The 14,528-nt window shown below is 40.3% G+C and overlaps 1 protein-coding gene across 1 annotated transcript; it reads left to right on the forward strand.

The window, feature by feature from the left end:
• Window positions 1-8,512: 8,512 nt before the first annotated feature.
• si:dkey-8e10.3 (serine/threonine-protein kinase SBK1) lies at window positions 8,513-14,067 on the forward strand. The gene is made up of 4 exons (XM_038274306.1): window positions 8,513-8,580; window positions 9,104-9,266; window positions 11,309-11,511; window positions 12,886-14,067. Exons 2-4 carry the CDS (start codon window positions 9,104-9,106, stop codon window positions 13,477-13,479), a joined length of 960 nt encoding a protein of 319 aa, XP_038130234.1. The 5' UTR covers window positions 8,513-8,580; the 3' UTR covers window positions 13,480-14,067.
• The last annotated feature ends 461 nt before the right edge of the window (window positions 14,068-14,528 follow it).

The following is a 14,528-nucleotide window of genomic DNA, read 5'->3' on the forward strand; positions in this document are numbered from 1 at the left end:
AGCTATGGAAAAGAATAATTCTAAAACAAAATCATAAAGAGAACTTTATATAGCTAGACTTTCTGGGCTGAGAGAAAAAGTAAAAAAAAAAATTAAATGATGAAAACAACTTCATCTAAAATATCAAACCGGGGTTCGGACCAACAGATACAAACACTCCTTTATTCCCTCTGCTCTTCAGCTGCTAAACTCTACCAGGAAAAGCAGAGAGCCATATGTTGCATGCATTCATACGGAAGAGGATTAGGGCCACTGAAAAAAAAAAAATGTTAACTGATTTTTATTTTTATTTTATTTCAGTATAGTATGGGAAATTAATCTCAGAATTTTGACTTTAATCTCAGAATTCTGAGAAAAAAGTCAGAATTCTGAGATTAAAGTCAGAATTGTGAGAAAAAAGTCAGAATTCTGACTTTAATCTCAGAATTCTGACTTTTTTCTCAGAATTCTGAGATTAAAGTCAGAATTCTGACTTTTTCCCCATGTTAAACTGAAATAAAATTTAAAATCAGTTAACTTTTTTTTTTTTTTTTCAGTGGCCCTAATCCTCTTCCGTACATTCAGGTCTATGCTCTCATTTGCACATATTTATTTACTTTTTATTATTTTTTACATTTCTGTCTCTTTTATCCACCTTACTTTTATCTTTTTAAATATTTATGTGTCTCTTGTGCTTCTTTTATTTTTTTTTATCTGTGATTTGTGAAATGTGAACATGTGTGTGAAAGGTGTACTACTACGGCACAAAATTGCCCATACTTTGACAAATAAAAGCTACTGAACTGGTTCCTGGTAACCGGTTCTCTCATCCTCTGGCTTATTCCTTTAAATTTATTTCTACGTTATTCATAAAATTCAACATTGAGTCTGCAGAGGGTGGTTTCCCAGAACTTCACAACAAAAACATGAACATTAGCTAAATGTTGATTTTTTTTAAATTTTAAGCAGCTTAAGGGAAGGAGTAGTTAACGACTGACATTACCTGAACTGACTGAAATTATTGTCCTCATATCTAACACTTAGTTTTTTGGGGGTTTACACAACATTTTTTTTTTTTTATCTGAAAAAAAAAGGATTTTTTTAATACAGTTTAGAAACAATCTTTTTTTTATGTGAAACATTAATGAAGATTAAATTGGAAAACATAAAATCTGGGTAACATGCAGCAGGTCTCAGATTAATCTAATACGAGTGAGAAGTTGTCAGAAGGAACTCTTTTAAATGACTTAAAACATGTTTCAGTTCAGATAGTTTCTGTTTTCATAGTTAATTGAAAACTTTCAGTCTTAATAACACATATTAGCTCACTAAGCCTAAACGTGTCTACTACTGGATTCCTGCAGTGTGTATGTAAAGCCCTTCTAAATTCATGAGGAGAGGGGACAGGAGCTTAAAATAGAAAGGTTATAATTGGGTGGAAAGAAGGAATGGAGTTCACAGCAGTGTGAGTGTTGATAGAAAGGGTGAGGACAGCCTGCCTGGATATGGTTACAGATTAACGTTCTGCTTAATGGTTGCTTCTGTCAGCCTAATGAAGATGCACACATGAACTTATAGCTTCCATTCGCCTACTGAGGATTTATACTTTCCCAAAAGCCACTAACTGAGCTGCAGTTATTGGGCTTAAAAATAATTTCCTCTTAAATCTTTTTAATGTTTTCGTATTACTGAGATATTTTAAAAGTGATTAAACCAATTACGAAGTAATTCTAGATTGAATATCACCTCCCAGAACATTTCATTGTTAGAAATCTTTAAATAGAAGTGTGTGCCTGCTGTGTGACTGACGCCCAGCAGGATTTCTGGGACCTGTCTTCCCCATGGTGATGTATAGCAAAGTCTGTAAACCTCTTGGTCATTGATCTAGACTTGTGGGATGCTCTGGAACTTGGACTTGGCGGAAAGGATGAAGTAATTTGACATCTGACTCACTGATCAGTTCTAAATACAGAAATAGAAGAGAGAGATAAACAACTGTAATATCTCCCAGCCAACGGCTGTACCCAAGGCCATGGGGGGGGGGGGGGGGGGGGGGGGGGGGGGGGGGGGGGTCGTAAACATGAAGCTAAAGAAAAAAGATGCAGATGGATGAATGATAAAATTCCAAACACAGAAAATCATTTTTTCTGTGATTCTGAACACTTTAGCAGCAGCACATGGAAGCACAAATTTCTCAGCAGTTTCCATCTTCTAAAAGTAGAGGTATCTGCTGTGAGACTTTCCCATTTCTAAGTGTTTAAAGTTGGTCATTTATTTTGCAGGAAAAAGTGAAATCAGAGCAGACAGGAGAGCAACGTTTCCCAATTGAATAAGAATCACTGATGCACAAAGTTGCCCTCCATCCAATGTTGGATGTTATTGTAATTGTTACAGATCAGAACTATAACTTCCATGTGATACCAACAGATAATGGATGTGATTTTCATACAGCTCTTCCCTCTGACATCACATCCTCAAGTAGCCGTAACTACCAAAAAAACTGTTGAAGATTCTGTCATCCAGGTCATAGTCAGTCCAAAAAAGTTAAAAAACAATCCACTGGCCTTTGTTTCCAAATTTGAAGACGTTTCACTTCCCATCCAGGAAGCTTTTTCAATTCAAAATGTCAGACACAGCTGCCCTGATAGCTGGCCTTAATTGTTCATTTCACTCACCTGCCTAACCCTGCCCAGTTTTCTAATTATCACTGATCTTGTCCACCCACTATTGTTCCTTTACATTGGGTTCCAGCTATGGGGGCCTATTACCCCATTTACACTACCCTTGAAAAACCGATCCATGCCGAGACCGGTTCTGACAACCGTTTCCAAATCACGCTATCTCTTTTCCTACACCTCGCCTCCTAGTGACGATCTGCGGTATTACTGCCAGTATTAAACGAGGAAATCAAGCAGTTGGTGGTGATAATGCACCAAAAGTTGATCGCCAACCGCCATTAAACACAAGAAGAAGAAGACGAAGAAGGAGGGAATCAAGCAAATCAAAATGGCGGCACCCGTCACAGTTAGAAAGTTATGCTTGATTATTATTGCTGTACTTCAGCGTTATTATTTAAAATGCCATTATTTAAAATATTGCATGGAGAAGATTTCGATTGTTGTTTATAGTTGTTGTTCTTCTTCTGTTTTGTGTTGGTTGGCAAGCAACTTCCGGAGGGGCATTGCCGCCAACTACTGTAAGTAAGTGTGAATCGGGATGTGCAGCCAGACGGAGATGACGCATTCTGCTCATGCTCTCTTATTATCAGAGAACCGAGCCAGGGAAAAACCAAGCTGAGCCCACCTCTGGAACTGGTCTGCAGTTAGCTCGGTTCGGTTGTCTCTAGCTCGGTTCAGTTCAGTTTGCTTTCCATTTACACACGATAAGTTATCTCAGTTACTGAGCTCGGACCAGTCTCGGCACGGTTTTTTAAGGGTAGTGTATATGGGGTAATTGTTTGTTCCTGTTTGTCAGTTTCATTAGTTTTAGTTATTTCCAAGTTGCATGTCCCCGTTTCCAGTAGGAGATTGTTCTGGAGCCTTTGTCTTTAGGCAAGTTAGTTCCCTAAAAGGGGTGAGAGCATTTCAGCCATTCCCTGGAGATTCTGATTTCCTGATTCTGTTCCCTCTCACCCACTGGCCCTGTCTGTCCCCGTCTGATCTGTTCGCCTGAACCTCGGTTGGAATCCTGCTGGATTCTGCCTGTCTTTACGTTTCTGTCTGAGCTGGATGCTCGACGCACAGGACTCTAAACCTGCCTTCACGCTCTGTTGGATTCCTGGAACTCAGAGCTGTCCATTCCTATGTGGACCCCTACTGCGGACTCCTGTATTCCACAACCATTCCAGTCTGATCTCAATGGGCAGTGATCGGGCACACTTTGGAAACATTATAATTGTGTGTTTTTAATGTTAAAGCTGTCATTCCTATCTTTTTAAAGTTGTGTTCTTGCCATTTTTTGTGTGTGTTTCTCTTTGATTCCACCTCCGTTTCTTGTGGTCTCCCCACGAGTCTCTTGCGATCTTCAGAGTGTAAGTTCTACACGCTGTTATTCGAATGCGTCGGTGTGTTGGCCATCTTGTGTAAGGCAGCTTCGTTTACTGACTCAATGGTAATTTTATGACGCAGTTTTGGCACGGTCCGGCATCTTGTGATTCCTTGTCAGTGGTTGACATCCTAGCCTAACTGCAACTGTTATAAATATCTCAATGCTGTCACATTGAATACATGGTTTATTTGTATTTGTTCATTTTTGTATTAAATGGAACTTAATTGAGTCAAATCAATTAAGTTTCATTTCACTATTATCAAAGACTAGTGCAACAGATGTGTTTGCTATATATAATTTACTCTTTTAGAGTACTCTTTCATGTGGTTTGTAAGGAGCTAAATGTTTTACAATTTGTTTTACAAACTGCAGGCACAAGACAAATAAAAGCAAACATTCTGTGCCGGCAGGTTTCGACATTTTAACTTAATCTAGGTGTTAATAAACTGTTTCAGAGGAGTGATCATAGCGCTTTGAATCAGCAGCGCTGTGTTTGTCTCCCTGCCAGCTCCCAGATCAGCTTTGGTCGATGTGGCGCGTCCAGCAGCAAAAGTTACATTTTTCCAACTCCAGCAGCTGCTGCTTCTGAAGCGCTTCTTTCACCTCAGATGCTCAGAAGCTCATTACGCGCTGCTTCAGCTGCTCAGTTGCCATCCTGCTGCTCTAGACGCACTGCAGGATCTTTTAATGCACCTTGATGTGCTTCAACAATGGATGTAAATTGGGGCATGGGAGGACATGGTCCCTGCAGTTTTTACTTTGGTCCCTTGAACTTTTTAATGTCCAAAAACAATGTTATGCTACAGTACACTCTAGGACCAAGTGAAAAATTGTAGCTCAAGCTGAAGCCTGCTTCCCTGAGCTTAGACTGCCCACAAGCTCCTGATTGGCCCTTCATCTTTTCTTGTGTGATTGGCTGACACTGCAGTCAATCCTGAGAAGCTCACTTTATGTGCCCCTAAATCAGGTCTGTGATTGGATGGTCACAGCTCTGCTCAACACGTACGTGAGACCGTTATTAGAACTGTAGGGTGGCAAGTCCTTTTCTCTGCTTTCTGAATAAGTTTTGGATCCTCCATCCCATTTCCTCTGTCTCCGGTAATCATCCTCTGGCTTATTCCATCACCAGTGTCGGAGCCCCAGGGTAAGATAAGTCTAATCCTCTTCCTAAGTTATGTAGCCAGGCTCATGATAACTTGCCGCATAATGTCTTCTCCTGGAGTCAGAGCACCAAAGAATTTATTTAATTCATGTCAATAAAATCTTTGTGATGGCTTTTTTCTCTATTTGAGTCTCTCCAGGTGGAATTATTCAAACCCACTGGTGACACATAGTGGTTTCATGATCTTGGCGCCAGTTGCTGTTTTGATTGCTCATTCCATTCACCTGTCTAACTCTCCCCGGTTCCTAATTACCGCTCATCTGATCCACCTGTTTCCAGCTCCTATTTATGCTGCCTGTTTTCCATCCATCAGTGCCAGATTATTCAAGCCTCGTTTGAGAAATATCGAGCGTACCTGTATTGTTGTTTGAGTGCCTGATCCTCATCTGCTTCTGCCCCTCGGTAGCTGAGTTTTGGTTTGCCCCTTTTCCAGTTTTTTTCTGCCTGTCTCCTGGTTTCGGGCTGCTATTTGTACTCTGCCTGTTAACGACCTTGGATGTTTCCGCTGACCCCAGCTTAGATTATCCCCTTGGTACCTCTGTATCCCTCTGATCTTCTGGTCTGGAGCCCTGCTTCATTACGTGCTCTGGACTCTGCCTCTCCAACCTTCTGCTCTCAGCTTCTGCTCGCTTTAGCTTTACAGGCTGCTCTGCCCCGCTCCTTGAACTCTCTGGGCGGCTCCTGCCGCCTGTTCTGAGTGGCTCACAACCGACTGGTTCCCACTCCTTCCTCTGGAAATGGACAGAACTTATAATCAGAGAATCCAGCAAGTCGGTCCAAGCTGACGCCTCGCATAATCCAGAGCTTTCAATAAAGCGTTTTAAATCAACCTCTTCTGTCTGCCTGAATTCTTGGTCCATTTGTCTGAGCCTTGACAAGTGCAGAAAATTAAATCAGTAGTAAGTTTCCAGATCAAGTACGATTTATCTGGGTAACCCCCCATTGAAAGAGGAACCTAGTACTGTAATCCGCCTTGCATTTTATTTTCTAACATCTGTCCAACTTTTCTTTTTTTTTTTTTTCCTTTTTCTTGCACAGTGACAGGTCTTTCTGCATGGAGTTTGCATGTTCTCCCTCGTCAGTTCTTGCCAGTTACTCCATCTTCCTCCCACAGTCCAAAAACACGACTCCAAGGTTAATTGGCTTTTCTAAATCGTTTCTAGGTGTGATTTTGTGTGTGTATGGTTGTGTGTCTCTGTGTTGCCCTTCAACAGGTTGGACCCTGCCTGTCGCCTATAGACTGCCTGAGATAGAGACCACCCCCAGTGCGACCCTGACAGGACTAAGCGGGAGAAAATGGATACAGTAAAACCTGTATGCTGTTAAACATAAAGCAGAAAAAAAAAATCTTAGAAGGGGACGTTGTGCTCTTTCTTCTCCTGCCAGATACCTGTCAGTGAGGCCAAGAGAGTGACTGAGATAGTCCAGGTTCTTGTGACTTGCTGCTTTAGACAGTCTGTCGCTGCCATCAATCATTTCGGGGGAGCCTTTCATCTCAGTGAAACATGTAGAACAGTTTTGTATGAATACCTATTTCTAGCAAATAACTACTTTTCCACTGAGCAGTACACAGTTAAAAGACAAGCTTTGCAGGCACCTGTCTGCGCAAAGTTTGCCTGGAGTCTGCATGAATGTTTTCAGAGAAAGTTTCAGCACTAGTACTGTATGTGGGGCCCTTAAGGGAGCATGTTAAGGGAGTAACAGCAGCCATCATCATCTATGTTAAACTAAAAACATCAATCAGCCTCTTAGTGAGCAGCCAGATGCCATCAGTGTGCCTAAGGCATCTATAAGGGAGGTATTCCCCTTTTACAACTTGACTCTTCACTTCAAATTAAAAATATATGTTATTAATCCCAAAGGAAAGTGAAATGTTGCCTTTACTGAGAAGCTTTTTTTTTAACAGGTGTAGATATTGATAGCTGTGAACAGGAAGGATCTTCTGTAGCGGTTTTTCTTGCACCTGATCTGGAGAAGCCTCTTACTGAAGACACTGTTGTTTAAAAATCTTCTGAAGAGGATGCTCACTATTGTGCATGATCTTCTTCACTTTAAGAAGAATCATTTGTAAAATAATATCCAGAGGTTTCCAATGAGTTTTTAGAATAGAGCTGGTCTTCTTAATTAGCTCATTAAGCTTCTTTAGGTCATTTGCTCTGATGTTAAAGTATAATCTGATCTGACACTTCCAGTCAAGGTATTTATACTCCTCCAGCTCCACTTTTTTCTCCTATGATCCTAATAGGACTCATCTTGTTTCTGTTTATTCTGAAATCTACAATCATCTCTTTTGTTTTGTCGACATTAAGGATCAGATGATTGTTTCCACACCATGCCACAAAGCGGATCATTAGCTCTCTGTTCTCAGCTTCTTGTCCATCTTTGATGCACCCCATGGCTGCACAGTCCTTAGAAAACCTTTCTTCAGCTGGGATTATAATCTCAAATTTATGTCTTGTAATAAAAAAACGATCAAACTGGAAACTCTGAAATTGAATGAAAAAATTTTGATTTTGGCCTTAAGTGTTAAAGGCCAAATCGTGACAAGGGAAAAATAAACTGAATTAAGAAATTGAATATGTCTTATATATATATGCATTTGCCTTATATGTTTAGGTATAAACAAATTGAATTGCTCCAGCTTTAGAGTAAGAGTGAGGATCATTTTCAGTTTTTAACCTTTGGAGTGAGGACACATTCACAAATAAGGACCTTTTGGCCTGTCCTCACAAGTTATTTTGCTAATAATAAAAATAGGACAGGCATGTCAAAAGTCGGTCCTTGGGGGACACTGTCCTACAGCGTTTCAGTATTTCTCGGCTCCAAATCAGATTATTCTGATGATTGCAGTTCAACACAAGCCTTTTAATCAGCTTTCAATGGAAATCAGATCAATGGAAGCAGGGAAACCTCTAGACAGCGGCCCTCGAGGACCGACGTTAGATGTGCATGGTCTATGGCTAAGAAGTCAGTTGGGATAGGGTGAGGTATCTACCTCTAATGGTTGGGTTTAGGATTACCTTTAGGGTTAGTGCATGACTGAAAATCATTGGCAATCAACACATGGTCCTCACTACATATAACAAGACGAGAGGGGGTGTGTTTGATTGTATGTGTTGGGGTGGGGGTAAAGGACTGTGTGTCCTTTGCAGAGCCAATTTGAAATCAGCTGTTTAAGTTGGCTCTGATGCATCCCAGCAGTTGAAAGCTGCGCTGTGAGCCAGGCAGTGCAGAGCTTTCAGATCCTCTCCTGCAGCAGCAGCAAAGTGAAGGCTGGAAAGAAGAGAAGTTATACATTTATCAGCTAGAGTTGCTCATGTTAGTATACATTTCTTTGCACTTTCTAGCAATCAAGTTCCAGTGACTTAGTTAAGGAGCAGTCATTAGAAAAGGTAAGCAGCTTTGCAGTGAATGACTATTGTCGATTAAACGGATCTGAGATTTGAATAAGCTTTTATGAGGGACAAGATATTGTAAAATCCTTATCTATGAGTGATGCTTATTGGGTTGACAATATTGATTTTAACACAAAAAATTTAATTTATATGATCATGTTTAATCGATTAAGCAATTTGATATTTTTTAAAGAAACTATATAGGAGGCAAAGACATTTGTCAGTTACTCTTCAAAATGGATCAACAATATCAACTGCGATATTGTTGTACTGTCTTATTCACATTTTTAGTTTATAATATTTAAAGTCATAAATTAAAGAAGAAACATGTATTTAAATTTGGTGACACATTTTTAAACAGAAGTAATTTCGTGTTGATTCCGATTGATGGGATCCTCATCATGTGAGCTGTGAGAAAGTCAGTCACATTTATGCCTGCACACACAAACTGCAGCTTCCATTAATATGATCGATATTGGAACAAAGTGAATGAATACATGATATTTTTTTTGCAATGCAGATGATTGAGTTGGGTCTCGCTGATGAGAGTCTCATCGATGAGCTAATGGAGCTGACAGCACAGAGCATCGGAGAGCTGGAGATCCAGGAGCACTTTAACATCGTTAAGGAGATTGGCAGAGGAAAATATGGCAAAGTGCTCCTGGTCACACATCGTTTTAGAGGTAATACGGTAATGGTTTGGGGGACACATTTAACCCACATACAGAACACTCTATGTCAGAAAAAAATATTATTGAAGGAGCAATTAGACGGAGACTGAAGTCATTCTGTCTGAAGCAGATGAAAAATGTCCAGGAGGTCTGTGTAGCCGGAGCTTCTTTCTCTGGTTGAGAAGAAGGAGAGTTGCTTGGGAGGGTTGCTTGGGAGCTGACAGTGAGGAGATTGAAGAAGCACAGTGGACGGTTGGCAGGGCAAGATCACACTAGTGAAGGAAGACAAGTCAGAAAGCTGCCAGTCAGGGAATTGAAATCCAAACACATTCTCCAATGTTTAAAGGTGAAAACTTGAAGCAGAACGAGGGATGGAACAAAATCCAGAACTCTGAGAACCTGAGAACAAAATATTGTTTCCAGGAAACTTGAAATCAATCACACACTACAGGGCTATAGTTTACCACACTGATAGACTCACAGGCATCAGGCTTCTTTTAAACTCCTGATTAGGTAGATGTGAAACACCTGCTACTCCACCCAGCCACCATGCTCTCACTGCCGCCACCTGGTGGAGAACATAGTGAAGCAAAAAAGAGAGAAAAAGACAGGAGACAAATCTAGACCCTGGCAAACACCCCTGCGGCTTCCGTTAACGTGAGGCAGGCTTTTTTTCTATTTAAATGGAGGTAATATCTAAATATAAAAAAAAATTAGAATAGGCAGTGAGAGCATATATACGCTTCTTTAAACACCTTTAAGAGTAATCACATGAGATACACTCCAGTTGTTAAAGGTTACTGTAGGTGGGGCAAGGTGTCAGATGATCTGGGTATAGAGGGGGCACAGAAGCACTCCCTCCAACCTCCAAGTACCAAGTTATGAAAAGGGGAAAGACACACCCACATGTGAATGTATGTATATATATGCATATATATATCTAAACGTGCCAGATCAATAAGGTAATAGACTGCACAAAGGCCGCTAATTGTTTCGTTTTCAGAGTGGCCCAGAGATGAAGCATACCAAGTTTGATTGAAATCAGGGTAGGGGAAGGGCTTAAAATTAACCAAAGGTTACAGGCGTCTCCAGAGGCACCAGAGGCTTACCCTCACCGAGTAGGGCTAAAAAAAGAAATTCACCAATTCCACCAATTGATTATAGGGGGTTGGAATTAGGGGCCTCAGTGGTCAAGAGGAAAAAAAAATGTCATCATCGGTACCTTATCTTCCCCTTTTCATACTCCCAGTCCGACCAAACTTGTCATCACTCAGACCAAGACATGGCAGGTATTGGCGGCCGTACCTCATCTACCACTTTCTGTACTCAAGGGAAAAGGCATGCACGAAAATTGGTGCATAAGGGGAGTTGCCTATACTCACAATAGGATATATTCAGAAGTGTCGGCGGCTCATCATAAACTTCCACTTTCCGTACACCCACCCTCCATCGTACAGCTGGCCATACCTTTTTATGCTCTAGGTACGATGAAAATTGTGAGGTATCAGAGCCCGCCCCTTATCTCCACCTTCCGTACCTGAACCGGCACTTTCTGGAACTGCTCCAAACCATGGCAAAACGGCAGGGCCTGAGGCTTCAGGGCTGATGTTTTGAAAGTTCGCAGTGAGAGCAACAGGGTGAAATCTGGATTAGCGTGCCCACAGGAGGCCAGGACAGTCACACGGAGGCATCCCACAGAATTTTAGGATACACGGGACGGGGCCGACGCTGAGTCCGGTCAAAGTTTGGCTGTTGAAGGTATAAGGTACGATACCCAAAGTTTTGCTTGGGTCTGTACTTGCGATACAGCACTTGGTACCTTATGAGTCAATGAGGATAGAAGTATATAACTAATTACTTTAAAAAAAGTATACAGATACATTTACATCATAGAACTGAAAACCCACCAATGGTCAATGCATAATGTGTTTCTGTGTATAAATAGGGTTGCAGTCAGTCAAATAGCTTGTTTCAATAAAGTCAAAGTTTATATAAGTAGACTGTGATCACTATTCAGTCCTGATTTTTACTACTGTTCTGTTTCTGATTTAAAGGAACTCCAATGGCCTTGAAAGTGATGCCTAAATCCTCAACTAAGCTGCAGGGATTTCTGCGAGAGTACTGCATTTCTCTACACCTGTCCTGCCACCCCTGCATTGTGGGCCTCTTTGGCATTGCCTTCCAGTCTAAAGAGCACTACTGCTTTGCCCAGGAGCTTGTGATTGGGAAGGATCTTTTTGCAGTCATCAAGCCAAAAGTGAGTCTTTTCAGACGGATCATCAAACTATAACACTCTATTTAGATACAGTGAATCCTGTTCATATAGCTCCTGTGCCTTAATATTTTAGACTGCTGATGCCCTTCGGTTTTGGCTTAAGTATCCTTACTGATTTGCCCTATTCGGACAAAGCAACAAAACAATATTTGATTATGTCTAGGGATGTATTACAGTTATACCAATAATATCAAAGAGATTTAAAAACAGATAAAGAATTAAACAAGTGGTCATTGGGTGACCCTGCCTTCGAATGGGTAGCATGCTCACAATCACGATCTAGTGACAATCAATCTTATAAAGTTGTTCTTCGTTGTTGGTGTTGTGCTCTGAATTTACTGTAAGTTGTTTCATTCATGATAGAAAGGCAATGAAGGACAAAAACCAGCAAAAACCAAATCATCAGGACTGTGGGTCCATCTTTAACTGTTTAGCCAAATACTAAGTGGAGATTAAAAATCTATGTCAGATGTGTGTGTGAGTGTGTTTTTCAACAATGTTTTTCCCTCATCATGGAGAACGACCATCCTCATGGGGACCTATTCCAGGTCCCATAGGGGGAGATTACTGTTTTACACTTACATATAAGGTTTATGACTAGGGAGAAAATATAGTTGCATAGCAATCAATGGAAACCTTTACCGGTATAGTGAAACCCGGCTGGGGTGTGTGTATTGTTGTGTTGGCCTTCTGACCTGTCCAGGGTTTGCTCCACCTTCTGCCAATAGAATTATGTAGAAAGGCATCAGTCCCCCTGTGTTCCTGATAGACAAGCAGTAGAGGATGGATCGACATTAGAGGTTTAATAATAGCGTGGTTTAAAAGCCAGTGGGACCCTTTTACTTTTATGCAATATGATACTATATTTCTGAACTCAGTTTGTGCAAAGCTCAGCCAGCTGTTTCAGGTTAGGGTTAAGGTCTCACTTCAAGAACTGATGTGGCACCATCATGTACTCTATGTTCTTTAACATCACCAATGTGAACCCTTTTTAAAGACACAAGTGAAATAGTAAAATAAATAGAAACATTTTCTTTCTATAAAGATTTAGTTTTTTCCAATAGGTGGAACTAGCTCTCTGATTTTAACACCCTGATGATCAAGTGACAATGACACAAGTACTGTATGAACATACAAAAAATGAATATAAAAAAATGCCTTGTCTTGTTATTGCCTTTTCTTGTACTGGAGGATTAAATAAATTTAATTCTCCCGTACATAATTTTATGAAAATTACACTCAATACATATTGAAATTACTGAATTACTAATAGATAGAGATTTTAGTTTTGTGTCATTACAACCATTTCTTAAACATAACTGCTACAAAGAAATTGTATCCTGTTTCTTGACACAGGTTGGTATCCCAGAGTCATCTGTCAAACGCTGCGTTCTCCAGATCGCCAGTGCCTTGGAGTTCATTCACAGCCATGGTCTGGTCCACCGGGATGTGAAGCCTGAAAACATCCTCCTGCTGGACACCAACTGTTGTCAGGTCAAACTGGCCGATTTTGGCCTGGCCCAGAAGAGAGGAACACTTATACGCTTCATCAGAGGAACCTTGCCATACATGGCCCCAGAACTTTGCAGCGTGGCTCTGCTGGACAACCAGAAAGAAGTGACAGTGCCTCCTCTGAGTGTCGAGCCAAGCCTGGACACCTGGGCCTTTGCAGTGGTTATCTTTTGCATTCTCACTGGTTACTTCCCATGGGAGCACTGCATGGATTCAGACAGCTTCTACCTAGAGTTTGCAGACTGGTGTACGATGAAGAAACACTCTTATATTGAAGAGGATATTCCTCCTTTGTGGAGGAGGTTCACTCGAGAAGCTATGGAGATGTTTGGTAAGCTTTTGGCCCCAGATGCCTCACTGAGGAGTGCAGTAGGAGAAGTGAGAGCCTATGTGGAAAAGGACTGGCTGAAAAAAGACTATGGAAACCAGCTGTTTTAGATGAATTAACAGTGTGTGTCTCATGGAAGCATGTTCTGAAAAAAAGAGTGTAGTGTTTTAATAATTTCCACAGACTTTTTAAGACATTTCGAACCTTAGAATCTTAAGGAATCTTTTCACAGATGGCCTGAATTCTATAATCGAAAGCAAAGAAATCATAACTCCATATATAGTGTTTATAACTCAAATAGACTTCAATTGAAGAATTCAATTCAGAGAGGTAAGACAATTTACCAACATTTCTACTGTGAAAAAAGAAGCGAACATTGTTATCGCTGAAAAAAGTTCCCCATCAGTAGCTTATAATGTGGATTTTACATAACTAAAAGGTTGTCTGAGGAAAGACATTACTTTCTGAGATAGACGCTTAAACATAAAAAGGTTTAAGCCAACTAAAGGGATCAGCTAATAACTGTTAGCTACTTTAAATTTAGCAGATGTAGATAGCTTTTTGACTTTTTGTTTTTTTTTCATGAAAACTTCTGTATTCTTTGCTTGACACAAATAAAACAATTTAAACAATATTGTCTTCAGTCGAGGCAAAGTGCAAAAAATAACAATTTCCTTCTCAGTTAGCTGACCGTTAGCGACCACTGATTACATCCCTGACTATGCATTATATCAGGAGAACCAGATATTCATATTATTGTTTTACATTTTTCAAACAGGTCTTAGAATACATTTAGGCCAATTGAACTAAATGGCATGTTCAGAACACTTTCACTGATTGATATAATGAGCATTGCCTGCAGGGCTTTATAATGACAGAATGCATGTGGAGAAAGCCAACAGGAGTAACATAGAAAGCAGCAGAGCTTTGCTATATTGTTTAAAAAAAAGAGGTCTTAAATGATTTGGAGGAAAATATTGAACTGAGCTAGTATAAATCTTTCTTTTGAATAAAAAGTTATTATATTTAATTTTTTGCTTTTTATTTGAACCCGGTTGATTATGCATCCTGTCTTAAAACTATTGAAAAATAGAAATTAATTGACCTATCACTCAATCCAGACAGCGTCTTGCCCACTCAAATCAAATGAATTAAGAAA

The sequence above is a fragment of the Cyprinodon tularosa genome, unplaced genomic scaffold (assembly GCF_016077235.1).
Source record: "Cyprinodon tularosa strain WSP-4 unplaced genomic scaffold, ASM1607723v1 ctg906, whole genome shotgun sequence".
Lineage (NCBI taxonomy): Eukaryota > Metazoa > Chordata > Actinopteri > Cyprinodontiformes > Cyprinodontidae > Cyprinodon > Cyprinodon tularosa.